Source organism: Batrachochytrium dendrobatidis (assembly GCF_000203795.2).
Source record: "Batrachochytrium dendrobatidis JAM81 unplaced genomic scaffold BATDEscaffold_7, whole genome shotgun sequence".
NCBI classification, from domain to species: domain Eukaryota; kingdom Fungi; phylum Chytridiomycota; class Chytridiomycetes; order Rhizophydiales; genus Batrachochytrium; species Batrachochytrium dendrobatidis.
Genome location: NW_006281105.1, coordinates 611155 through 636900, shown reverse-complemented (window position 1 = coordinate 636900; position 25746 = coordinate 611155). Strand labels below are relative to the sequence as shown.

At 40.1% G+C, this 25746-nt stretch overlaps 12 protein-coding genes across 12 annotated transcripts; 5 read left to right on the top strand and 7 right to left on the bottom strand.

Annotated features, from left to right (window-relative positions):
- Nucleotides 1-68: 68 nt before the first annotated feature.
- Nucleotides 69-1698, top strand: BATDEDRAFT_35249 (uncharacterized protein; the record flags this gene model as incomplete). Its single annotated transcript, XM_006679490.1, has 5 exons — nucleotides 69-344; nucleotides 498-645; nucleotides 743-879; nucleotides 1004-1222; nucleotides 1301-1698. The coding sequence occupies 5 exons, from the start codon at nucleotides 69-71 to the stop codon at nucleotides 1595-1597; spliced, it is 1077 nt and encodes a 358-aa protein (XP_006679553.1). The 3' UTR covers nucleotides 1598-1698.
- A 384-nt stretch (nucleotides 1699-2082) lies between these two features.
- Nucleotides 2083-7676, bottom strand: BATDEDRAFT_89114 (chromatin-remodeling histone chaperone SPT6; the record flags this gene model as incomplete). Its single annotated transcript, XM_006679591.1, has 5 exons — nucleotides 2083-6208; nucleotides 6295-6914; nucleotides 7039-7216; nucleotides 7404-7466; nucleotides 7572-7676. The coding sequence occupies 5 exons, from the start codon at nucleotides 7674-7676 to the stop codon at nucleotides 2123-2125; spliced, it is 5052 nt and encodes a 1683-aa protein (XP_006679654.1). The 3' UTR covers nucleotides 2083-2122.
- Nucleotides 7677-9437: 1761 nt separating this feature from the next.
- Nucleotides 9438-10352, top strand: BATDEDRAFT_89113 (uncharacterized protein). Its single transcript, XM_006679665.1, has 3 exons — nucleotides 9438-9922; nucleotides 10029-10086; nucleotides 10161-10352. Exons 1-3 carry the CDS (start codon nucleotides 9462-9464, stop codon nucleotides 10305-10307), a joined length of 666 nt encoding a protein of 221 aa, XP_006679728.1. The 5' UTR covers nucleotides 9438-9461; the 3' UTR covers nucleotides 10308-10352.
- Nucleotides 10353-10483: 131 nt separating this feature from the next.
- BATDEDRAFT_89418 (uncharacterized protein) lies at nucleotides 10484-10968 on the bottom strand (the record flags this gene model as incomplete). Its single annotated transcript, XM_006679590.1, has 3 exons — nucleotides 10484-10600; nucleotides 10685-10729; nucleotides 10849-10968. The coding sequence occupies 3 exons, from the start codon at nucleotides 10966-10968 to the stop codon at nucleotides 10484-10486; spliced, it is 282 nt and encodes a 93-aa protein (XP_006679653.1).
- Nucleotides 10969-11370: 402 nt separating this feature from the next.
- BATDEDRAFT_11783 (deoxyhypusine monooxygenase) lies at nucleotides 11371-12720 on the top strand (the record flags this gene model as incomplete). The annotated part of the gene is made up of 5 exons (XM_006679277.1): nucleotides 11371-11536; nucleotides 11708-11841; nucleotides 11937-12106; nucleotides 12174-12382; nucleotides 12458-12720. 5 exons carry the CDS (start codon nucleotides 11371-11373, stop codon nucleotides 12718-12720), a joined length of 942 nt encoding a protein of 313 aa, XP_006679340.1.
- Nucleotides 12721-12864: 144 nt separating this feature from the next.
- On the bottom strand, nucleotides 12865-14148 carry BATDEDRAFT_25447 (uncharacterized protein; the record flags this gene model as incomplete). Its single annotated transcript, XM_006679391.1, has 5 exons — nucleotides 12865-13209; nucleotides 13295-13342; nucleotides 13456-13534; nucleotides 13710-13812; nucleotides 14046-14148. The coding sequence occupies 5 exons, from the start codon at nucleotides 14146-14148 to the stop codon at nucleotides 12865-12867; spliced, it is 678 nt and encodes a 225-aa protein (XP_006679454.1).
- Nucleotides 14149-14338: 190 nt separating this feature from the next.
- On the bottom strand, nucleotides 14339-15508 carry BATDEDRAFT_12064 (uncharacterized protein; the record flags this gene model as incomplete). Its single annotated transcript, XM_006679306.1, has 7 exons — nucleotides 14339-14481; nucleotides 14551-14618; nucleotides 14700-14767; nucleotides 14863-14988; nucleotides 15065-15177; nucleotides 15261-15388; nucleotides 15447-15508. The coding sequence occupies 7 exons, from the start codon at nucleotides 15506-15508 to the stop codon at nucleotides 14339-14341; spliced, it is 708 nt and encodes a 235-aa protein (XP_006679369.1).
- Nucleotides 15509-16368: 860 nt separating this feature from the next.
- BATDEDRAFT_37036 (uncharacterized protein) lies at nucleotides 16369-17741 on the bottom strand. Its single transcript, XM_006679535.1, has one exon. It carries the CDS (start codon nucleotides 17496-17498, stop codon nucleotides 16596-16598), a length of 903 nt encoding a protein of 300 aa, XP_006679598.1. The 5' UTR covers nucleotides 17499-17741; the 3' UTR covers nucleotides 16369-16595.
- A 41-nt stretch (nucleotides 17742-17782) lies between these two features.
- Nucleotides 17783-19409, bottom strand: BATDEDRAFT_31859 (uncharacterized protein). The gene is made up of 2 exons (XM_006679455.1): nucleotides 18848-19409; nucleotides 17783-18738 (listed from the first exon to the last, which is right to left on the bottom strand). The coding sequence occupies exons 1-2, from the start codon at nucleotides 19011-19013 to the stop codon at nucleotides 17846-17848; spliced, it is 1059 nt and encodes a 352-aa protein (XP_006679518.1). The 5' UTR covers nucleotides 19014-19409; the 3' UTR covers nucleotides 17783-17845.
- A 162-nt stretch (nucleotides 19410-19571) lies between these two features.
- On the bottom strand, nucleotides 19572-21610 carry BATDEDRAFT_11914 (fructose-2,6-bisphosphatase; the record flags this gene model as incomplete). Its single annotated transcript, XM_006679288.1, has 5 exons — nucleotides 19572-20085; nucleotides 20155-20567; nucleotides 20671-20831; nucleotides 20961-21196; nucleotides 21369-21610. 5 exons carry the CDS (start codon nucleotides 21608-21610, stop codon nucleotides 19572-19574), a joined length of 1566 nt encoding a protein of 521 aa, XP_006679351.1.
- Nucleotides 21611-22618: 1008 nt separating this feature from the next.
- Nucleotides 22619-22855, top strand: BATDEDRAFT_89291 (uncharacterized protein; the record flags this gene model as incomplete). Its single annotated transcript, XM_006679664.1, has 1 exon — nucleotides 22619-22855. One exon carries the CDS (start codon nucleotides 22619-22621, stop codon nucleotides 22853-22855), a length of 237 nt encoding a protein of 78 aa, XP_006679727.1.
- Nucleotides 22856-23185: 330 nt separating this feature from the next.
- On the top strand, nucleotides 23186-25385 carry BATDEDRAFT_37034 (uncharacterized protein). Its single transcript, XM_006679534.1, has 3 exons — nucleotides 23186-23222; nucleotides 23325-23913; nucleotides 23990-25385. The coding sequence occupies exons 2-3, from the start codon at nucleotides 23646-23648 to the stop codon at nucleotides 24973-24975; spliced, it is 1254 nt and encodes a 417-aa protein (XP_006679597.1). The 5' UTR covers nucleotides 23186-23222; nucleotides 23325-23645; the 3' UTR covers nucleotides 24976-25385.
- The last annotated feature ends 361 nt before the right edge of the window (nucleotides 25386-25746 follow it).

The following is a 25746-nucleotide window of genomic DNA, read 5'->3' as shown; positions in this document are numbered from 1 at the left end:
ACCACATGATGATCGTTACCGCTCATTATGCTCAAGTTGCTGTTCAAATCGTTGAATTACGTTTTGCAATGGCATCAGATACAGCACGGCAAACGGAGAGTGAGCTTCCAATCCATCCTGGTCATGTTATTAGATCGGATAGTACTATTATTAATTCATCACAATCTATTATTTCAAGATACCTTATTCCATCAAATCCATTCCAACCCACTACAACTCCAAATGTTCAGCCAATGCGACGATTGCATGTGCTGCGCTCAAGTCAGCTGGATGCAGATCTGTTGAACAATGAATTAAAAGGCTTGCTTTCAGAACAAGTAACCAGCATATTCTCCATGTTCAAGGTATATTTTATTTTTCAAGTTCATGTACTGGAAATCATATTCAGATGTCGCACTGGTGGAAAATCCATTTGCTAAAACGACCGAATAACTCAATAATTGAATTCATTTCGTTTTTATCAATGCATATAATTATGGCAATATTATCGTTTCAAGACAAATATCAAAAGCAAGTTTGAACCTGAAATTAATGCAATCTTGGAATGGTTAATATCCGAATCGACATTGTATGCTTCAGGGACGACTTATGCATTGCAACTACAAAACCTTGTATATCGTAATGAACGCCAATTATCATATGCTGGTAAGTGATATGTATTACTAATTGAGCTATTTTATCCAAATCAGTCCATGTTTGAATCGCTAACTGGCAGCTATTGTACAATCACTATCATTTATAGGAGAACTTTCATCATTTAATTCCCCAATCTCTAAATTCCAAAAAACTATGCACGCTATTTTAAATATTGGTGGTACTTGGATTCACGCAAGATTAGCCAGATACATGACTAAACATAGATGGAGTGATAGGGCAGAGGTATGGGTTCATGTACATTTTAAATTAAATCTAAATCTCCAAGCTTTTGGATAGTTGACTAATTCCATCTTATTATCAACCTTTGCATTTAATATGCTGATTATTTTACACGACGCTTTAATAGATTGATTCAAGATACATGATTTGGAAATTGATACAGCGATTGGAGTTGGCATTCAAAATTGTATCAGTGGCGAATTTCTTGGTGTTTCTTTATAGTGGGCGATATAGGTCTCTTCTTGATCGCCTTTTAGGAATGAGAGTGGTTTACTTTCAAAAGACAATGTCTCGGATGATTAGCTTTGAATTTATGAACCGTCAGCTTGTCTGGCATACATTCACAGTGAGTTGTTGTTTCACAAACTTGTGCATTTTGGCATACTCTGATTTATTGTTAACCGTTTGATTTCCATTAAAACAGGAATTTTTACTGTTCATCATCCCATTTATCAACATCAACGCAGTAAAACGAGCATTACAAAAGCAATTCACGCAACCACGGCGATTGGATCTTCCACCTCATCTCTGTGTAATTTGCCATATAAAAAACAGTGCTTCGTTGGTGCTTCATGTACCATATCAAACAAACTGTGGACACATATTTTGCTACTACTGCATCAAAACAGAAATGATGATGGACGCCTCATATGCGTGTCCGCGATGTGGGGTCACAGTCAAGAGTATTTCTAGATACGCTAATTTTATCCCATCTACCTAATTTTTGATTTGGTTTTACAGCCGTATTCACGTAAAATGGAACTTGTATTTATCTTGCAGTGATTGTTTTGGAATAAACAATGGTTAAATGTGTGTTGTTAGAAATTGATTACTGTTTGTATAGAAACTCTGTTGTATCCTAGCATCAAATACATTTGCGCTCTACTTCAAGGGAACATATCATGAATACAATGGGTGTTTCCATGCAATCACCCAATCGTCACTTTAAATGTTTAAAGGAAAAGAAAGATGAAGGTTGAAAAGGTGTGGAATATATTCGAACAGGAATGTAAACATTCAACATGTTTGTACAAGAATGAGCATGGAGATCAGTCAACTAAAAGAGTCAAAGGGAACGATGTTGCTCAGTAAGATTGGTACCAACCAAACATGACTGTTTATTATGTATTCCGACTTTGATGTTTCATTTTACGTGAATACGGCTGTAATAATTTACCAAAACATCAAGAGATTTACAAATATTCAAAAACCCAAATTCGCTTTATTTAATCATTTGAAATTTCAATCACCAACCATCAGTATGTTGCGTCTGCTGTGGTGCATATTCTCCCCACGTGTCCCCTTGTGGTATGATCTTTCGATTTTCCTGAGATGGATCTTGCGTCTCATTCCATGAAGAGCTGGGTGGTGGTCTACGAACCGTATCGTCTGGCTCACCCCACGACAAATCCTTTGAATTCAATTTTGAGGTTCCCGAGGTTCCACCTAACCGCTCATTATGAACATCATGCACCCCACCCCAAGACGGTTCCTGTGGTGCAGATCTTGAATTTCCATAGGGCTGTGATCCACGAAAATCTCTAGATGATCCTTTTTGAAACTGATCCGACTTGCCTCCGCGTTGTGCTCCATGAAAGTCATCTTGTCGCTGATCCCAATGGGGCTTGAGTGGTGGCCCTCGTGCCATGCCATCAGGCTCACCCCATGAAGATTCCTGTCGAGGTTCACGACCATTACTGCTCGACTGTCCACGATAGCCTCCATTCAATGTGCCACTATTTCCAGTATATTGATCGCCCCAAGAAGGACCTCTAGAGTCTACGTGTTGTCCAGTACCATGCTGTATTGGCACTGACCGTATATTTGACAAAGATGTCATATTTGGGTTTGGTTTACTAGATCGGCTTCCGCCTACCGGAGGTTGGCGAGAAGATACATGTTGTTTCTGATAGGGCTGTTGCTGCTGCTGCTGTTGTTGTTGGTATTGCTGTTGTCGTTGGGGATTCATGTGCATGCCAACTCCTGTAGCAAGGTGATGGGTAGACGGCGCAACCCCTCGAGATTTGACTGAAGTAGAACGTTCTGCCTCCGTTTTTTTAAAATATGCAAGAAGATCATCAATAGACTGAAACTTGACCTTGCGAAAAAGCAATCCATCGGGTTGAACTATGACATAGTCATGATGCGGTCGATTTTGCGGATGTCGAAATACAAGATAAAACATGCCAGGCTTGTGAGGAACAACAATGAATCCATAAGCAGATCGCTTTAGAACCGCCATTTGTTCAGATACATATACAAACATATCATCTAGAGATTTGCGCTTGAATTTATCGTGGTTCATTACTTGTGCAATACGACGCGTCATAGGCTCAATATACTCGGCAATAATTTGATCAATTTCAGTGAATGCCTGCTTGTCAATACGCAACACCTTTCCCAGTGCCCATTCGTTTTCCTTTTCAAGCTCAAGAACATCAACATGCTGGTATAGACCATCGTCCACCTTCCACGTAATGGAGATGTGATCATTGCCACGAGTAGAAGGTCGAACCACAACTTCACCACGTGGTCGAGTAGATAGATATTCTTCAGCAGCACGATAATCCATGTTTTTGAAAAATGGGTGCTGTATAACACGCACTTGTTTTTTTGGTTTTGCCAGATACTTGATGGCTTTTGACGCAGCGATATCATCGTGTTCTTGCGCAGCGTTGAAATATTGATCTCGCTTGATATTGCCTTCGTCCATAGTAGCATTGCTTTCAACGCGACCAGATAGTTCAACCGTCATTCGCTCCTTGTTCACTCCCACCACACAAACTGGAATGGACATGTTGATTTGAAACAGCTCAGTAAGTGATTGATGACCATGTGGAATATCAAGATTCTTGGCATGTACCATGCCTTCCAATCCAGAGGAAAGACGACAAAACAAAAATCGATCTTTAATAATCACAATATGCCCCGAGGTAATTAGACCTTCATATAAAGTATCGTCAGATTCTCCAGTTAGCATGGAAAAGATTTCGTCATAAGAAGCGGGTTGGAATTGTTGACGACGCTCTTGATATGGATGAATCAATTCCTTTCGAATCTCGTTCAAACATATTAATTTTGGCTGGTGAATACGACGCTCAAGCTCAATTGCATAATCATCAAGCAAAAGCTGGTTGAGACGATCCGCATCGCCAGACTCCATCAACTCGGCAACGTGCTGTGAAGGAGTATCATCCTCATCCAAGGCAGTATCATCCAAATCAAGAGCATCTGCTGCCATTTTTCTTGCAAGATCATAATCTTCAGGATGCACACGAGTGTCATCCAATACATCAATAACTGAATCACTAAACGACTGGCGAAAGTGCTTGGAGCGAATTCGTAAAAATGACGCGCAGTTGATAAACACCTTGGCTGCACATAAATTCTTGCGAATAAGATCTGCACGAGACTCCAATTTTCCACCTGAGCGAATGATCTTGGAAATAATTGCTTGTGATTTTCGTGGACCAAGACCGCTGACAAACTGCAAAGTATGAGCAAGATTGGAGTTGCTGGCGGCGGCATTAATATCAACACCGCATAAACTGACGGCATTCATGAGTGCGCGCTCTAAAACTGTTTTGCGTTTCAAATCCGGAAGCAAGTTTTGCAGCGGGTGAATACGCAAGCTCTTGTAGTCCTCATTTACATTGAAAAGACCGGCAAATTCCTGAGTAGGATCTTGCACTCTACGTCCCAAAGACACACAGTATCGAATAAGCTGAGGATAGTCTTTGATAGGAAACTCCAACTCTGCACGCTTAGAATGCATATAGATACGTGCTACTTCATCTTCTACTATCATGACAGGAATGTTTTCTTTAAGTTTGCCTTGCACTTCAGCAGCAGTGATTGTTTCTTCAAGCAACCGAAGAAGCTGTGTTTGAGTGTTGGGTTTCAAGCCTCCGACAACAACCACGGCAGGTCGAAATCGAGCGGCAAGATCAATGAGCATATTCAAATCATTGCCACGCTCGCGATCGTTTAGCTTATCAAGCTTAAGATACTCAGACAACTGACCGTTTTCACCAATAATTGCAGCAAAAGTAGGCGAGCTTCGGTCTCCTTCTCCCCATGTAATAGAAAGTACAACGGGTGCCACATCATCGTAACTATGCACATCATCACTCGATTGTGCTGGTCTATACGGAGACATGGATACCCATCTCTCCAGTTTTTCTTGGCACTTGAGCGCAGTCCATTCAATAGCTGAGACCAAAAGCTGCTCCTTGAGCCATTTGGAACACAACGGGAAAATGACTTGTTTTGCGGCATATTCTGCAATCATACGACGCTGTGTATTCCATTCTTCGGCAAGATCATTAACATAATCGTTACAAATATACTTCATAATATCTGCAAGCAAGCGCGGCTCCTCTTCTACTCTAACGGACACTACGACAAGTCCTTCACTTTCGGCAGTCATAATCTGTAAAAATTGGCCATCAGTAAAGCTAAATTTAGGCTTCTCCTTCAGATATTTAAAGTGGTAGTATGGGTGGTGAGGCACAATCTCGCGCTTTCCTCTTTCCGTGGGCAAAACATCAATAACAGCATCCACAAAGTATACCCGGCGAATAAAAGCACGTAGCTGGGGATAGGCAGCAATATCTTGACCAATAACAAGACGAGCAGCAGCAAGTGCTGACTCGGGGTCAGGAAATCTAGGAGAAACAAATTGAGAAGCAGCAACCAGAGGGGATTCGTGATGGTCCTCGGGAAGATGAAGCGACTGCTGTGTAGTCATTGACGCCGAATACTGTTGGATATTCACATTAAATAGATTCACAAGACCTCCAATGTTGTTCTTTTTAGCATCCTCATAGTCACGACGCCAGGCAACGCGCTTGAAAAGACGACGCTTTTGAAGGGTATTTTGGTGTGCATCTAGCTCAATACAGTACGTCAACTGCAGATAGTTGATGGCGTCTTGTACATCATCAAACGAGTTTAAGCGATCAACAAAAGTTCGGATATATATATCAGAATTGATGCGATCGTCAATCTTTAAAATGTCATTAATGAGAGACAAGACTGCCCTTTTTTTAGACTCAATACCAAGAAACTGAGTATTAAGATCAACGATGCGCCACAAGTCTGGCAAGTCTAAAATTCCATCAAAGTAGTCCTTTCTGTACATATAGATAAACGGCACTTCAAACAAATCTCGACGAATAAACCGAACAAGGTGCGTAACTGCAGAAAGCAAAAGTGCTTCGTTTGTCACTGGTGTCTGGCTATTTTGTCGCTCTTTTACCAACAGACGAGTAATAAAAGTAGCCTCAGAGGCCAGTTCTGCATCGTCAAGCGTAGAGACTTGATCAAGCAACTAAGGTGTATTGAAACATGGTGCAAAAATATAACTATTTAATGAAAACAAAGCATAGTATGGTTAAAAACAAATCAAATACATACCTGATATCTCTCAGGAATATCTCGGTTACGAATACGATCATCGTCTTCTGTAAGCATCTTGCTTGCAATTTCTGATGGCTCATATACGTCTGAAAGCCGAACATTCTTTAGTTTGCGCTGCTGCGACTCCATTAAAAATTCATCGTCCTCTTCACCCTCATCATGTTCAATTTCGTCTGGATGCAATGCATATGCATAGTCACCGCCGTCACCAAAAAGCTCCTGAATATCATTCCACGACTCATCCGAAATGCCGTACCCAGTTCCAATATTTTTAGCAAACTCCTGTCGCTCTCGTCTCCGACGGATTTTTTCCTGTCGGACTTCGTCGGGTTCTTCTGGACCATCGAGATCATCGTCTTCAATAATAAAATCTGCAAGATCATCTTCATCGCGAAACCCATCATCACCCCGTTTGCGAGTAGAAACAGTCTCGGTTCCCATAGAGGTGGCTATATCTTCGTCATCATCGAATATGTAATCCACATTGTTTTTGAATTCATCCGCCTTTTTTCGAAGCCGTTTAAAGTTGAAGGATGTGTCTCCCATATTTTCTTTAATCAGATCCAATTCATCATCAGACAATGCCTCATCGCCTTCTACTACTCGAGCTTCAACTGCTAAAAATGAAAACAGTGATCAAATACAATATACGCCAGAAAAAGGCATGGTTAGCTGGAGAAACTCATCAGCAGGCAAACTAGAGGATTGGTGGCATGACTGATCCAATGCAAATCAATTCACCTTGACGTTCTTTTCGAGCACGTTTCCGTCTATGTCGACGACGACGTTTCGCACGATCACTATCACTACCTTCTTCAGCATCTGCATCTTCGTCGTCAGATGCAATAAATTTCTTATCGGCCTCTGTCATCTCTCCTTCTTCATCATCTTCGTCTTCGTCATCGTCATCACTATATATCTACATTACAATAAAGAATGGTTTGGTAAGAAACACTTGAGAAATAAATCAGATAGCAAGAAGTTTTGTGTACATGTTATCCGACACCACCAAGCCGACACTTGAACCATAGCAATTCCAAAGCTCCGAATATAAAAGCAAATGGGTAGTTGGTGAAGCAAATCTGATAGAAAAGATAGGATCATACCTCTGGTCTTGATCCAAATGGACGCGAGATATCTTCACCTTCATCATCGTCCGAGTCAGAAATCTAGTCAGTGTAGGATGACAGAGAAAATAAGTCATACATCATACGAACTATATATGGCATTGGCTGCCAATATGCCAGCAAATAGCACAATAATTAATCCAATACCTGTTGTCGCTTTTTTCTGCTGGATCCGTCGGTATCAGCTACGGCAGTATCGTGTTTTGAGTCACTGTGTAGAGAATCATCATCATCGTCTTCATTGGAATACATAATTGGCTTTTCCAAGGAATTGGTGGATGCAGCTCAAACTGGACAAGTGACCAAATTCAAGTCCTGTAATTAATAGTAGTTGTGCGACCACAAAGTAGCGAATGCCTTGAATATTGTTAGAAAATCGATGGCAGTTTAAGCAACTTATTAACGCATGCAGTGGTCAATATTCATGATTGATACAGAGTAAACATATCCAAAAGTAGTTGATGCATAAGTGTCCAAAGCTTCAATCCAGATGGTGTAGTCAATTTTTCTTAAAGCATCTGCAATAAGAATAGATTTATATTCTAAATGGAATCTTTGATCCTATAAACTTTGAAAGAAATAATGATAGGAGCAGTAGTAAGTCATACCCAACGTCACTTGATTTGCAGTTGCAGTCAAACTTGCAGGTCGCAGCCTGCAGATCGTTTGGTCTAAAAGTGAAATTTTGTATTCACGTGTTATCACGTGTTAATATACGCTTAACCACCATTAAGTTGTTGAATGGCCAGTCAATTCAAGTTTATTGGCTGGACATGACTACGTGATTGTTAATATACAGAATCTTGTTTTGATATTGATAGAATTAAAAAACCTGCTTTAAACTCCAATTTCAAGTAGATCTCAGCAATGCAAGCATGAAACTATTCAGTTGCAAGTATTGCTAATTCACCAGATTTCATCAAAATATGCTTATATTTTTAAATTCACTCCTGTAGATCCAAGTCCTAACTAGATCACCATTACATCAAGGAAACAATGGACTCAAAGTGACTGACGTAATGGATAGGTACAATAGTGATATAAATCTGGACGAATATACTTGTCAGATGAAACTCAAAAATCACCATAATCAAAGTTTTTATAGTACAATTCAACCTATTGCTTGTCCAAGAATACCAAATCCAACAAGGATTATCTTAATATATTGTTTGAAAAACACTTGTCGCATTTTAACAGAGTTGCAGTGCACATAGTGGTTTGTTGATTATTTCTGATCTTTATCTGAAGGTGGGACATATACAGGAATAGACTGTAAACACCAAGAGCAGGATTAGATTATCAGCTCAGTTTGATACAGCAAGTCATTGTAGTAAATATCTAAAAGATCAATCACCCACCAAGTCAGGTTTGAGCCCCGCATCAGTGAGCATGACTCCTAAAGATAGCACAAGTTTCAAGATTAGCGTATAAACTATTCTATGGATGCCTTCAATCAAGACAGGTTGGATCATTGATGGTTGTTCAACCATTCCTTAATCCTCAAAATCAACCAAACTTGCCTGTGACAATCCCAGTCATGAGAGCAAGCGCATTACGCATATAGCTGACCTTGAATCCCCATGGACCAAACATACAAGTGATATGTATTCAAACTGTACTGGAATAAAAGCTACAATTGTATTCACGTAAAATGAAACACTAAAGGTGTCAAAATACAAAAAACAGTCAATTTCATAAAATGGTGACAATTTACTGAACAATTGTGCTCTCTAAACTTGTCGATAAAACTACAAATTCGCAAATCCAACATGGTCTGTGACTGTTTAGCAGTAGCACCTCAAAATAAAGCTTCATATCTCCCATTCTTAAACCTTGCTGAATTACTTTAATAAAATGGATTTGTTCAGCGTGCGATCTTGGACACTGAGAATGTCTATTCAAGTCGATGTGTAATAGGAAAGCAATCACTACTTATTCCGAAACAGTCGCTGCAAGATATTCTATTTTACGTGAATATAGTTGTAAATTCAAAAGAAAAAGTATGCCAACAACCATTCAAATCTACCATCAGATTGTATGAGAATCATACATATATTACCCAAGTCGAGTGCTGGAGTTGCATTCAAACGCCTTTACTCTACCACCGTTCATTCCAACACTGGTTCAATATCTCATACTCATCTTCCTACATCCCGCAATCCACTCACTGTCCAGCAGAAAGAGCATGTTGATATGATGCTTCGTGTAGATCAAGCTGGCGAAGTAGGTGCCAACTTTATCTACATGGGTCAAATGGCTATACTTGGAAAAGATCCTCATTTAAAGAAAGTCATTGGGGATATGTGGGAACAGGAGAAGACTCATTTGAGAGTATTCGATTCGATTCTATCAGAAAATAGAGTTCGTCCAAGTATATTGCGACCACTATGGGAGATTGCTGGGTTTAGTCTAGGTGCTGGTACTGCATTACTGGGGAAAGAGGCAGCAATGGCTTGCACAGAAGCTGTTGAAACTGTTATTGGGGAGCACTACAACAGGCAAGGCTTTATCTAAAACACAATTGTTCTAGTTGACCCTATAATCAAAGACTCGGATCTTAAGTCAATGTATTAACTTGCTGTCATGATCTGATTGGAACAATAGTCAAATCAGAGAACTTGTCTTGCTCAAGCCAGATGTTGAGGTCACCAAACTGACCGAGGCAAGTACAATGCATCTGTATTGCCACTTATTTTACTTGGCCAACTCATTAAGCTTTAACTATTGTATGGGTAGGTTATTCGGCAGTTTCGAGACGACGAATTGGAGCATCTGGAAACAGCCTTGGATCATGAAGCCAAAAAAGCACCTGCATATCCTATACTCACAAATGCGATCAAGACGGGATGCGGTGCAGCAATCTGGATTGCATCCAGATTCTAACAAAGTGCATGCCCTTTTGTATAAATGAAGGTCACTTCACATTTGATTATTGATACGATCCCATACAATTTAAACTCGTGCCAGCTAGACAATGCATTGCGGATAGTATCCATTTGGCTGTTAAATCTGCTCATAAGCATCAATCTGTTGATAATTGGCAATTGTAAATATATTTCTCATGATTGATCCTGTGAGTCAGGAGAGGCTTTCAAGGCAGCAGCCTTTTTCAATGCAGCATTTCGTCGAATAATCTCCATTTGTTGACCAAGTTCTTCATGTGAACTAGGTATTTTCTATAAAGTCGAACAACATGGCATAATTGAGAACTCAGCAAGAATCACAAGACAGTCCATGTACGAGATATTAGCCAGACTTACAAACATGACTTTTTGGTTTTCTTTGCGATCTAAATCCAGCTCATCCTATCCATATTGTAAAATAATGTAGAGTACAAGTGCAAGATTGATTACAATCGTTTGACACAAATTAGATGATACTGAGCTGGCAATAGTGTTTTGAAGCCTTTGCTGTGGTATCTTACCTGAGTAGAAGGAAAGTAGCTCATGATTTCAGGTTTGTTATAGACATATAAAACACCCACTGGAAACATGATATAGAGTCCAAACTTGAGCACCTCCAGATTGATGTTGATGCGAGGCATGCTGCGCAATGAGTTGTAATGAAATCAACCAAGTTGAATCCAATTGAAAATTTGGTTGATTTCAACACAAGCCAATAATGAATTTCGAAAATGATATTTACATGAGTTGCTATTGGCATGTTCATCACTTGTAAATGTGTGCTATTTGGGATCATTCAGACCAGTCTAGTCTACACATACACTAATTTTTAACAGCAATTATTCTGATTTTTTAAATAATTCAAAGACTAGAAATCTATTCAACAGTTTCTAATATTCTGAAATGAATGCTTCAATGACTAGAGAATCAGACTGCTAAGCTTGAATCAATTTGAAATCAAAAATAAATTTTGTCCATTCATCAGCAATCAACGTCTACAGCCGTATTCACGTAAAATGGAAATGAAGCACGAGTCAGAGCGTATGCCTGAGCCATCAGACAGCCAGATTGTCACTGCATCTCAAGAAACCTATGCATTACTTCAGGAATCTCTTTGCTCGGCAGAGAACCCACTTTCTAAGCGGTTTCGAGCTCTTTTTACTCTCAAGGCGCTTAAAACCAACCAAGCAGTCGATATTATTGCTCAAGGTGAATTTATGCAAGAATACTAGTTGGTTTCCTACAAGTTGCAGTAGGCATGCATTCATTGAATTTGTTTCTCGATTTGTATGATGTGAATGACTTGCTTCACTACCTTTTATCCAACACAATTAAACCTGCTTAATCCAATTAATGCATTACTTGATCCTATTTAAATAGCATTTGTCGATCCTTCTGCTCTTCTTAAGCATGAGCTTGCATATGTTCTTGGTCAAATGAAAAACTCTCATGCCATTCCATACCTAACTCGGGTGTTGAGAAACATGCAGGAACAGCCCATGGTCCGCCACGAGGTGATCGGATATAATCGAATCTGTACCAACTTATAGGCCTGCTGTACAATTATGTTTTTAAAATCAATGACATTCAATTTGATTGCAAATACTAGGCTGCCGAGGCGCTTGGTGCGATTGCAGATCCGTCTGCTTTGGAAATTCTGCAACCTTTTTTGAAAGATGATGTCGTGGAGGTACGAGAAACAACTGTGCTTGCTATCGAGAAAATCAAATATGAAATGAGCAAGGCTGAAAACAACGATGTCTCTGAGGAAGATTCCTGGTGAGCTTTTAACACTTTGTCAAGTTCTGAATTTGAGTTTGAATCTGTATTAATATCTTGATTCAAGTATGTACTCGTCTGTAGATCCTGCACCTGCAGCTAAACATGCCCATTTATTGACAAAACAACTTCGTGAAACCCTTTTGGATGATAACAAGTCTTTGTTTGAACGATACCGTGCCATGTTTGCTTTGCGTAATCGGGGCAACTCGGAAGATGTACTTGCTCTTGCTGATGGTTTTGCTGATAATAGTGCCCTGTTTCGTCACGAAATAGGTAAATATTTAGTTACATTTGATGGTTGTCAATTATTCAAGTCTGGATGTGTTGAATGTTTACATGTAATCATAGCATATATTTTTGGTCAGATGCAGCATCCAGCAAGCATTCCCTCACTTATCAAAGTGCTGTCAAACACTTCTGAATCTGCAATGGTTCGCCACGAAGCTGCTGAAGCACTTGGATCGATTGCTTATCCCGAATGTTTTCAAGTGTTACAAAAGTTTGTCAATGATCCGGAGCAAGTCGTTCGCGAAAGTTGTGTCATTGGATTAGACATGTTAGAGCACGAAAGCTCTGGTGAATTCCAGTATGCAAATGGCTTGGGACAATAAATAGCATTTATTTCAGCACTACCCTTTTTCGATCAACTGCAGCAGCGCATTGAATGGCTGAGATGTGTTGTAACTAGCTTTCAAAATGGTATACATGTATTTTAAAATATATACGCTAATCCATCAACCGAGTGTTTCAATATCTCATCCAAAATAATGCACAATAGCCCACAAGATCAGACATGTTCCTGCAAGTCCTCCATACAAAATCCACTGATCAGCAGCTGTTCGTTGCTCAATAAATCTAATTACTGAAGATGACAAGCCAAGTGAATTTGCGACATCTAACAGTCGTTTTTGTGTAGATTTAAGCATAGATCGTTGCTCATAGAGCTCATGGAGAGCGTTTCGACCCATTGTAAGATACTGCTCAATACTTTGTTCTGCACCCTCAAGAACGTTGCGTTCATTAATGAGACCATCCATCATGAGAATTGTGCTTTGCTCTTCAGGATGATTAAAGTGGTTTGCACCACTGTTTCGTTGTTGCTGATGAAAAGTGTAAAATTGAAATACCGAAATAAATGATGCGCTCAGATTCGGTGAATTTAAAACAGTCTAGGTTGATACATACCAATGAATTATCCAACCCTAATAGCTCTTGTCGTTGTTCCGAGGCAATCTACATATCATATCAATATTTAGAATAGCTGTACAAATTGAATCAATTACTTTGGCAATCTTGTTGCCATTCTGCTAGAGTTGAAGACTTTAATGAGTGCAATACATGCTCACCCGTGCACTCTCTATGCTACAATATCGATCAAATGCAGATTGGATCTGACAATGCTCGTCTCGCAATGTTGATGCTCGTCTGTAATTTCAAATCAATGCAGTATCTATGTTAATAAACAAAAAACACAATAAACGTATATCTTGGAAACATTTAAAGTTTATAAATTTGGTCATGAATATCAACCGCATACAGCTGCACATAAAATAGCCTACTCAGCATTGATCCAATAAATGAACTGAATATTGAAACGTACCCAGATGTGATCTCCCGTTTTACGGAAGTAACTTCCCGCCTTGAAAGCATCTCCAAATCATCAATAGATCTCTGTAGATTGTTCAGTCCTGCCCTAACCTTGGCTGAAGCAGATATATTTGAAGATTGAATTACGATTCAGAATGCGTATGTATCCAAGAAACGGCGCAATTAGCCAATTCATATCATATAAATTCAGAAATTGTATGAGTGCTAGACACTAATAAATGCAGTTGTCAATTGCAGGAAAATTATAGCACATATGCCAGACTTGGAATGCCACCCTGTGTAGAGATATGCATGGTTTCACAACTAGAAGCAAATGGGCTTTACATACATTGAAGAGCAGGGGATCCCTGCCCTGAATCCAAAGTGGATATAAAATGATGTAGTTCAGTCTTTAGTTTTATAGCATTGGAGTACACAACTGTAGCACTCATGGCTCTGGCTGGTTGGTGAAGAATGTCTGGTAAAAGTGCGGTTTACTCAAACGAAACCATTACAACGCGGTGCAAATCCACTCAAGAATCGACATTGTTGGAATCCCACGCTGCTTATGCACTCGCTCTATTTTCAGGAATAGCGCTGTTAAAGTACTGTTTTATTTGAAATAGTGTCAACTGAATTGGTTTATTGATCCACTCCTGGTGGGGGTTTGGATCTAGACACCACTGAAAATGTAATGCTGGAGATTGGCTTCTTGGTTGTTGGATCTTCCAGCAATCCTTCCAACACATTTCCTGGTGCAATCGGTCCAACTCCCTCTGGTGTACCTAAATATATTGCCACGAGTTAACCAATATACGTCTTACATGTTTACTATAAATTAATTGTACGTGTACCAGTAAGAATGACATCTCCTTTTTCTAGTCGCATAACGGTACTAACATGGCTGATCAGTTTAGGAATTCTAAATTCATCAGTTCACATAGTTAGCCTTGTTTCTTGTTCAATATATTTGACAATATAACAAATTCATGCGATCTTCAACACATCATATCTGGCTTGCCTGAATATCATATCCTTAGTAGTCCCATTTTGCTTGACATGTCCATCGACCTGTTTCATTCACAATATCAAAAGATTAATCATAAATGTATATGCAACTGAGCTAAAAAATGCATTCGTCAATCACAAGCCATAAAAGGCATTACCTTGAGACTTAGATTCAGATTTGAATGGTCCTTGACGTTTGATACGGGAATAAAGTCGCCCACTGGTGTAAATGTATCGTATCCCTTGGCTACTGTCCATGGGTATCCTTTTTTCTTGGCATCATCCTGCCATCCCATATAGATTTGGATAAAATTATCAGATAAAATTAAAATGATTGGAATGGATGCTGCATAGATCTACCTGCAAGTTGCGAGCAGTCATATCAAGCGCCAAACAGTATCCTGCAATATAAGACTCGGCAGCAGTTTCTGGAATATCCCTGCCATCTTTACCAATCACAACTCCAAGTTCAACTATCAAGCAGTGATTCAGATACAGATTCAGATTCAGCACTACATTGTTTGCAATAGAATTCTGTAAATAAATGGGTGCATACTTTCATGATGGACAACAGTGTTGTGGGGGATCTCAATAGACCCAGGTGATTGCAAGTAGGATGAGGTTGGCTTGATAAAAAACATGGGTTTGTCTGGTACTGCATTGCCGAGCTCCTTGGCATGCTGCCTTGATGTATATAAAGTTAGTATCCTATACACACACAAGTCTAACAACATTTGCTTACGCATAATTGCGACCAATGGCAACAATCTTGCGACCAGTCTGCACAAACGATCTTGCACTCATGATGCTGGATTAGTCAATCTACCAAATGCGATAATTTGCAGTTGGACAAGATTGAAATAGATTTGCATTCATGACTGAATCCAATCACTAGTACATTTATGCTTAAATTCAATCACTAATTCATGTTTATTCAATAGTATCAACATTCACTTGGTATCCTTTAAAACTCTTTAATTCATTGCATACTCGAGCGATGCTCAACTAAGCGCGCTATTCAATAATTGGAACCGCCAAAATAACTGCAAATATTCTTGTCGCTATTGAATCCATTTGAACCATCAATACGAGTTACAATTGTAGTGGGTCATCAGAATGGATCGTCCATTTCAAATAGAAAGCAGTCCCATTACTTTACATTCACCATTGCCATCTAACAAGCCATCCTGTTTACACCGACTATCCACATCTACAAACCAGATTGAAGTTGATCAAGTCACTCGAGTTCCTTGGCCATCACCCGCATCACCCGCATCGTCTGCATCATCATCGAAATCAATTATATCAGTACATCGTCATCAAATACATTCATCAAATGATATGTTTCTTGATATATTGGATCAAGTCATGATGTCGCCAGAATCAATGGCAGCAGGAGAATTATATACTGCAGCCAATCGTATTACTCAGGAACTACAATCAAGCAATATGAAATAGAACTATAATTTCAAATTCCTGTTGCTGTTGCTGTGTATATTCAAATAAAAATCATCGCATTGTTCAAATAGAAATAAATTTGTGGCTTGAATCTTGCTATAAAATAAACCAAATCGGTTTTTGGTGCATACATAATTGCTGTAAATTCAATCAACACCACAAACTGTCATCAGCCTGTCTTTTGCATATACTATTGCAAGGCTATTGCTTGATGTATAAAATGGTTTATTGCAGCTAAATGAAATTTGAAATATTCAAGCTGGCTGGACAATAATAAAATACCCCAAATGGGTAGATCTGCCCTGTAATAACCAAAAATGACATCAATTCAAAAAATAGACATGGCCTCATCTTGTTCCAACCAACGACAGTATATACAAAATACAAAGATGCAGCAAAACGGAAAAAAACAGGTTTAAATGGAATATAGAATTTATATGGATTTGTAGGTTACCCAGTCGTTTTGAATTACCCAGCGACCATCAGATCGACGATGCACAACATGACGGGGATACTGACCGACTTGAACATGACCATCAGCAGTCATAATATAATCGCAGCGTCTAGGACGAGATCCACTAATGGGTCCGCGAGTACCGTCAGCAAAAAAGTTGACAATGGGATACTGTGGCTTATTATTGGTAGCATTGCTATGGTGGGTATTGATCGATGTATCATCATCGTCATTGAGCATACTTTCAGAATCATCAGAATATCCACCATCATGTAGAGTCCAGGTGTCGATATAGTGCCAATCAAGCAGCTGCAGTTCCTGTTCAGTGATCACCTTTCGGTGTAAATCGATCTGAGCAGCAAAATAACTTGCTTTCCACTTACTAGCGCAGGCTCCACAGACAGCATGAGAAGGAGTAGATGCAGTGACTTGTGACTTTAGCACATGAATGTCCTCGGATTCGAGCTGAGGAGGCATGTTAGCTCCACGACCCTTGAGGATATCTTTACACTCGCTCACGCTGAGTTTATCAAGTAATGGGCCATAAGCATAAAAGGGAAAGAGACGAAGAGGCAAGTGTCTCTTGCTGCTCCAAGATTGCTTGCAGAGCTGTTTCCAAAGAGATTCGTCATGACTGAGTTCCCAGAGTAAGGAGCTTAAACTAGATGTAGTGAGGAGATCTTTAGCAGAGAGAAAACTGAGAGTGAACAGAAGAAGCTCCAATGGTAGAGTGGAGAGAGGGTCGGTTGCTGTCAGACGAGAAGACTTGTTGACAGTAAAGGGCTTGAAAGACTCCAGATAGGCTTGTTGTGTCATGGGCTTGTTTTTAGATGACCAGGAGCGAGAGGACGAGACTCTGCCGGCTCTGGTCATGGTGAGCATTAGTGTAAGAGCAACTGCAAGGGCTGTGAAAGAAACAGCAAGCAGGTAGACTGCACCAGGATTGACGGAAGTAGAAATGGTAGTGGTGAGTGATTGGATGTCCAGAGATAAGCTAAAGAGCACTATGCTTGGTGTTGCAGTGCTTTCATCCGTCTTGGCGGTAAAGTTGGATCATCTCGACCATTTTCCACTCATCTCCATTCTGATGCCATGTGTCGCAACAGTTGGTTCAGACACTCCGACTCACTACCATTAAAATTCAACTGTAAACGAGCTTCAGTTTTGTCGCAGTAATCTACTGCAATGAATAATCTTCCATTGAATCATAATTGTGCAATTTCAAATTTTTAGAAGAATAAACGCAGTATCATCCACAAGATACGCAAGTAAATAGGAACCGTATACATGGGCGATAGCCAGCATCCAACTATTTTGGCCCAGTCCTTTGGGTCTGGTATAACTCTTTTCTCAATCTTATCGAGAGGTTGAGGATCATTTACTCCAACCTCGACAGATGGAAACTCTCCCTCGGCATAAAATCTCTCCATCAACTTGTCCTTGTACATAAACCGCTTTCGCACCCATTCGGAAAACACATGACGTCGAGCTTCGACTATTGGGGTAAATGCTCCAGATTTTGCTGCTGCAGTGGTCGCACTTTGCTTAAATGCTGGATCTAGCGCAAGTGTCTCGGCTGTCAGTGCACCATCAAACCCAGGCAAAGTATTGATAGGGAAGGATTGAATATGCATATGAACTGCAGGAGGATATTTCTTGGAGAAAAATACATTGCCAGGCAGATATTCTTCATACGGAATCTGTTCGGCACTCAATGCTCCATATCCAACTGTCACATCAAAGATTCGATCTACTTGTGGGTACAAGACATCACAGCACATGAATAGCCCTGTTCCTTTGGGAAGAATAACGTATTCTGGATCATCCGGTATATCCGTCTTTTTGGCATACGATCGACTGACTTCGCGATTATTCGGTGTATTGAGAGTGCCTTCTGGAAAAATAACGAGCATCATTGGAAGATTGGGTGCATCGGTTTTCTGTCGAGACATGATGTTCACAATGTTTCGATGGTCAACAGACAATTTACGATCAAGGAAGATAAACTCAAACATGGCCATACTGACTCCAAAAAGAGGGAGGTATTTCAGTACAGACATGAGCATGATCTTGAGATCTGCATGATGATTGGTAAGGCGAGCCAAGCACCACAGATATGCCCCTGTATCATTTAGTTATACAATCATATAGTATTAGTCCAGTGCTCCAACCTTGACTTGTGCAGACACGGGCTAGAATAATATCAACAATCCCAAAAGCTCAATACATACAATCCACATAAATCTGATGGTTTGACATGAGAATCAGTTGTTTTGTATCTTTAATCGCCTCAATATCACCAGTAATCACCAGCGTAGCAGGAGCAAGCGTATTCACTAGCATAACAACCGAAGATCCAAAAATAGACTCCAAATAGCGATTATACCACTTGTACATGTTGTATGACGTGCGTTTGAGCCATATCTTATCAGCTGGCTTGAAAATAAATAGTAATGGATAAGGTCCGTAAAGAATAAAAAGAGAAGGCAGCTGAAGGAGAATAATGCAGCAGGCAGTGTAGAAAACCAGTACGATAAAGAGAGCAATATTGGTAAAGAATTCTTTACGAGGGACCTTGGGTTTGGATTTGGGAAGCTGGGATATGGGAGAAATGCCAGCGAGTTTAGAACCATTTGTGGGTTTGGCTGGCGGTATGCTTTGCTGATTGTCGGTAGCAGAATCAATAGAGTCGGCCAGAGATTCGTTGGTGACAACAGCACCAGTATCTTTGGATTCCTGGACCATAGGCGCAGTATCAAGAGTGTTTGCAATAGACGACATGACAAGGAAAAGCCAAATGGTTTGCTAATGCAAGATTTCTCGAGTAAACACAAATTCAAACGACTGTCTGTTGCCCTCAGGCTTCATGACTAGCCTGCCAACTCCATGAGTTTCAAGTAGATCTCAGCACAATCTATATACACAATAAAAAGCTCAAAGTTCATTTCAACAGCCCTATCTCGATGTGGGTGGCATTTCCCCATGGGATTTATCGCTTCCAGGAGTCGTACCAATCGTTGACCGTGCTGGTCGTTCACGGTGAGTATCAACTGCAGCAATATCCAATGCAAACCGCTCTTCCTCACACCCATATGCTTTGGGTGTCAGCTTTACAACCGTGTGCAATGGCACTTTAATATAAGGTAGCTCCTCGTGGGAAATATTAAGAAAATAAGCATATACGCATCGAAGAACAGCTTGATGGCCAATAATCAAAATGGAATGATTGGGCTCATGATGTCGTTCCAATTCAAGAATGACTGGCTCTAAACGATGAACAAGATCGCGATAAGATTCTCCGCCATGATAGCGATAGTTGAATTTGTCAGTATCTCGCTCAGCAAAATCGGCTGGGTATTTGAGTTCTATTTCTGCATAAGTCAAGCCATCACACAGTCCAGAATCAATCTCATCAAGCTGCTTCCATTGCACCTTGGGAAAATTGAGGTGCTGTGCAGTTTGTTGTGTTCTACAGCACACAAGTTATATGGGTTAAAATAAAATGAATTACCAAGCCATTCTACAGGACTGTACTCACCTGCGAAGTGTCGAGGTCCAAATGGTCAACTGAGTCTCCTTGCCCAAGTTTTGTTGAATAATATCTGGAAGTTTTTTTGCAAACTGTGCACCTCTCCATGATAGATCTGAATCGCCCCCAATCCGCTGTGAAACGTTAAACATACTTTCTCCATGTCTTGAAAAGTAAAACGATCTTGGAGTGGTATTCAAATTCATGAGAAAGTAGACAATGCGAGAATGAATGTATCCTCGAATCCTGTTGACAATAACTTGATTTCCTACATTAATGAGTTTTGCAAATGCAATACGGTTGTCGAGTTCGCTTGGATGTAGAGTTTCATAGGTTTGCTCGTAAAACTTGATACGATGCTGAAAATCCTCAATGGCCTTCTTTGGGTCAGTGTCTTTGTAGTCTGGGGATGAGATCTTGACCTAATCATGCCAACAAAAAAACAAACCGGTTAAGCCAGATCTCAAGTAAACCTGTCGTGGATAAACACATATAGATGTCATGAGTTTAAATAACGTCCATTACCTCGCGAATATTGGCCATAATCAACTGCTCGTCTTCACAGATACTCTCAACAAACATGACATCAACGCCTCGTTCACGACATCGTTGGGCGATCAGACTGCGTCGTTCAATAGTAGAGTTTGTTGCATCATACATGGCAACACATGCGAATTCACCAGTTGCTTGAGCCAAAACAGGCCCATCAGGCTTTGGCGTTTGCACTACTGAGCTAGACTTTTTCGTTTCTTTATTTGAAGAAGCTTTTTTGGCTGCTTGGATGTCATAGTGCTGCTGAAAATTAAGTGATCCACTTTCAACTCCGTCGCTAGTGGTATCATCATCTAGCCAGTTTAGCATATCATCAAGAGCAACCATAGCCAGCTCCATTCGTTTGCGAGAATGGTCCTCGTTACTAGGATCAAAAAATGAGCTGGGCTGAGCAACGCCAATAGCATCTCTTCTGTATGCACCCACATTGAACAGTCGAGACCTATGGCCCAACCAAGTAAGGTATCTGGCTACTTTGCGTGCAATATAGGTCTTTCCACTAATATATCATCATCAAATCTGTTATAAACACAGAGCAGACTATTACATAGTATAGGTCAAGGCAATCTCAAAATATCCAAAGCAATAAGCCGCAAAATTCAAGTCAATTACAACTGAACTACATTGGCAATGAGCAACACATTGGAGATATCACAGGATTTATTACATACCGAGCAGGTAGGCCCACCATAACACATGCTAATTTGCAAGATGGAGCAGCAGGCTCTACTGAGGTAGGCTTGGAAGTATCAACATTTGGCTTTGGTCTAGATGAGGATATTGACTCGGAAGTACAAGGAGCTGAATGCGATGCAGTCGAGTCGGTAGCTATAATAAGACTAGGATTAGAAGGACTCTCCTGGGATGGCTTGGCAGTATCTGCAACAAAAGTAGAATGGCTTAGTTGTTCCATTGAACTAGAAGATAAAACCGCAAATAACTATTTGATGTCGTTTTGTGGCTGAGGATTCATTGTATAATCTGACCCACCGCTGTATTCACGTAAAATAGACCATATCTTGCAGTGATTGACTATGAAATAAACAATAGTTTAGTATGTGTTGTTTTTCCAGTACATATTGACTTGAATAGACGTCCTCAACTCGTCGGTGTCTGGAATTGATTGACACAACCTCATTCCTTACTATACTCGAGTCATTTATGCTGGGTTAAAAATCGACAACATGGAGTAGTGTAGTGTAGCTCCAATCTGCGCGCCGTTTGTTGAATGCTTGGTAAACCATATCTGATCAAATAGTTGTTTTGTGGAATGGAATACTGTTTGGAATAACATGCGTGTTTTGGAATGTTGCATGTCATTGTTTAGAAAGTCTTGACAACTTGATCAGTTTTTAAACACACCGACCATCATAGGATACACAACCAAACTATAGTTTTAAACTGGTGTGTTACACCTTGCATTTTTGAGTTTATGGAATCATACATTGTGCGATCATCAGATTCATACATTGCAATCCAGATATTGAATTTGTTTGGATAGTGTCAATAAAATTCTGAACATATTCATTGTTGCCAATCTGTCTGTGACTCAAGAGTTGGTTTTTGTACGTAATATTATCATCAAGATCACTGACATTGTTGACTGATATTTGCGTTTGGAACGTCTCGTCATTCAAGTGTTGATGACCACAGGGTTGTTAAACCATCAATCATTTGATGATAATCTATTATATAAGATAGATATTCATACGTAAAAGGACATATTTGGATGATAAACCAGCATAAACTGTTTGTGAACAATGGTTTCAAGAATACAATCTTGTTCAATAAATTGGCACTAATTCAACATGGGACTGTTTATTATGCATTTTAGCCTTTTTGATGCTCCCTTATGTGAATATGACCGTGTCTAAAAGCTATTCTTCGCACATGTTTAATGGTTGGGATTGCATTTATAGCAATGGCAGTTCCCTACTTTTCAGACCTGATGACTTTTCTTGGCGCCGTAGCCAATACGATGCTGATCTTTGTGTTCCCAGTAGTGTTTTACTACAAGATATTTGGCCTGCAAGGACGTAGTATAACGGAACTGGTTTTTGGAGCTACTATTATATTTATTGGGATATTAGGTGGAAGCATTGGTGGATATGAGTCGTTGATGGCTTTATATCGCGATGTGATGGGTGAAGGTGTATAGGTTTTATCCAACATTGAATGAATCAAGGAGTTTATGATGATTCAGTGAATGGATCAATTGAAGTTTTATGTATGTACTAAAATTGAAACCAAGCCAGATGTTGAATGTATGATTATTTATCAAGTGTTGAACCAGTACAACTGTAACAATTTATGAATGATGATTCAATGCCAACAATTTATGAATGAAGCATTTGATTGATTTGACGTGAATTTGGGCAATCTGACACACATTTGGGCAATCTGACACATATTTGGCCAATTCAACATATATTTAGCTAATTCAACACATTTAAACCATTCAAATTGTTATTGAAACAAGCGCAAACGACAAGACAAGTGATAGTAACGAACAGTAGGAATAACAGGTCGGTGCAGCTACCAGTACAATCTATCAAGACAATGTAAATGTATTTGAATCAATTGGTTGAAAACAGTTTAAATGACTTACTTTTGATGTAAACCAGCAGACAGACGCAGTGGTTTGCAGAACAGCAACTCTTATTACAAGACACTTGCAACTACTACTGAAACATCAATGATCTGGCCATTGATACTGTGGATTGCTACAGCACCGAGTCTAGTCATTGGTAAATCATAGTTGCACATGCATATCAAACCATGTAGTTTGAATCCACTAACATCAACTATGCTATTCAGCGGGAGTTTGTTCGGTCACAGACCGTTTATGCATTGATCAGAAGAACATTGTTCTTGGACAGTCTTTCCCTATATGGTATGCCATCAACCAAATCCCAACATTTCTGGACCAGACTCAGCTGATCCTCACCATGTTCACGGGAAATATGCAGCAAGTGGCCGACCCTTGCAACATTGCATTCCCAGTAGTCATGACATTTGGGTCCCCATTGACATTGGGTGCAGTGGATTCACTTGGATATGCTGGATCATTTATTGTTGATATACCAAACAATGCACAGATCCAGTCCATACAGGCTGCCCGTAACCAATTCTTTTTCCAACTGAGGGACTCGCTGTCAAGAGTGTGTCTGACTGGACCTTATCAGGATGGAGGAACGTTTACATGGGCAACTCTATGTAAGTTGACTGACATGTCGATTGATGACCAATTGTGTTGTGACGATCTTGTACTGACGTTATTGAACCATTGCAGCCATACCGCCAACCACTCCATCCCCCACCTCGGGAAGTTCAGGAACTTCAGGAACTTCAGGCTCGACTAATCCAAACTCGAGCACCGATCATTCACCTTCTAATGGCAACAACAATCATGCCAACCCGCCAAATGAGCCAAACAATGGCAACACTGAGTCTAACAGCACGTCGTCTGGCCTTATTGGAGGCATTGTTGCAGCCGTGGTGCTTGTAGCTGTATGTATTGCAGTCTTTATTTTTTACCGTCGTAAACGCGCAGCCAACCAGCTTTTGTATGGTGAATGCGGCGAAGGATTGACTCCGTTGGCGCTCCGGCGTCATTCGTCCTTTTCGCTTCTCTCGTCCAAATCGCTTGAATCTGCGACTATTGTCCAGCCCAACTTGTTGATGTCTGGCATACGGACTGAAAAAACATCCACCACGTCACTTGTTGGACCCATCTCGTCAATATCAGACTCGAGTAGCTCAAACATGCAAGGACATGTTTTACCACAGCCTGCAATGTACATTATGAATTCATCCAAGAAGGCTGATACGTTGCGACCAGGTTTGATTCCTACCCTTGCGTCTCAACAATCAGCATTGGGACTGTCAGTTGGATCGTTTGGAACTTCGCCCAAATCATTTGCTTCGTTGACCCATGATCCATCACATCCAATCTACCAAACACAGTCGCTTTCAAAACTAGTTGTACCGTCGCATCATGCCAAGTCTGCATCGTCTACTGGAACGTTGAATGTACCTTTGGCATCGGCAGAAGATTTTAATCTTTCGGCAACATCAGGGTTTTCATTGCAAGATGCACGTCTGATTGCAGATGCATTTAGACAAGAACTTGCAGATCCATCGCATGACTGGGAAGCACGATCCGAAACTTCGTCGCCTAGCCGTCCCTCCGACGACGATATCCAGTATGCAGACGTTGACGATGAAAATCCATTTGGAACAGGCAGTCGCCCAACAAAACGAGACGACAATGCATGATGCAACACAGCAAATATGTATGATATAGACGCTTTTATATATTGAATTTACAATCAGGGTTGATATGCACAGTCGATTATCAAACAATAGAGGTTAATCGAGTGCATGGCGTCTGTCGTGTTTGTGAATATTTTTTGTATGTCTAATTGAGTGTTTTCCTAGTCATGAATCAAGTTTGATGACTGTTTTTGAATAGTCAGCCACATACCCTTTATTGATTTGGAGTTTTTTGACTTGATCCAGTTTTGCTAGCTCAACCGTTGTAGTAGAATATTGGATGTCGTTTTGACTTTTAAAATAGCCATTTTTTACTTTTTGGTTACCTGTAATCTACTCTTTATTTTGAAATGGACTATACTGTTACCCTATGCGTACAAGACTAGTAATTGAATAAACACGACTGTCTATTTAATTGGTGCTTTGTATTGTCATGCGCAGTTGTATACTTGATTAATGCATGATTCAAGGGTTTTTATTGGGTCGCATCTGCCAATATAACAAAATCATTGGCTTAGATACCAGATGAGCTATAAAACAGACTCGTCTACTTGTAGCATTGAAAATCTGGGCTCAACATTCAGAAATGAGTACACAATGATCTGGTATTAAGATTTTAAATATAGAAACCAAACAAATCCAAGAGTCAGTTTGAATAGAATCCCATTTTATTGATATGGTTAAAACAGTCAGCAACTAAACTCGGCTAGGCAGAAAATTGCATATCAGTATAGTTTTGTAGTGACCCGCCACCAGTCTTTCGAAGAGCATTGA

Excerpts from the sequence above, each read along its gene's own strand:
- BATDEDRAFT_37036 (XM_006679535.1), bottom strand. The coding sequence starts at position 17,498 with ATGCTCACCATGACCAGAGCCGGCAGAGTCTCGTCCTCTCGCTCCTGG.
- BATDEDRAFT_89113 (XM_006679665.1), top strand. The coding sequence starts at position 9,462 with ATGAGAATCATACATATATTACCCAAGTCGAGTGCTGGAGTTGCATTC. Across the intron at positions 9,923-10,028 it reads ATTGGGGAGCACTACAACAG|TCAAATCAGAGAACTTGTCT; the intron begins GCAAGGCTTTAT and ends TTGGAACAATAG. Across the intron at positions 10,087-10,160 it reads AGGTCACCAAACTGACCGAG|GTTATTCGGCAGTTTCGAGA; the intron begins GCAAGTACAATG and ends TTGTATGGGTAG.
- BATDEDRAFT_37034 (XM_006679534.1), top strand. The coding sequence starts at position 23,646 with ATGTTCACGGGAAATATGCAGCAAGTGGCCGACCCTTGCAACATTGCA. Across the intron at positions 23,914-23,989 it reads GTTTACATGGGCAACTCTAT|CCATACCGCCAACCACTCCA; the intron begins GTAAGTTGACTG and ends GAACCATTGCAG.
- BATDEDRAFT_31859 (XM_006679455.1), bottom strand. The coding sequence starts at position 19,013 with ATGTACAAGTGGTATAATCGCTATTTGGAGTCTATTTTTGGATCTTCG. Across the intron at positions 18,739-18,847 it reads CCATCAGATTTATGTGGATT|GGGCATATCTGTGGTGCTTG; the intron begins GTATGTATTGAG and ends TAAATGATACAG.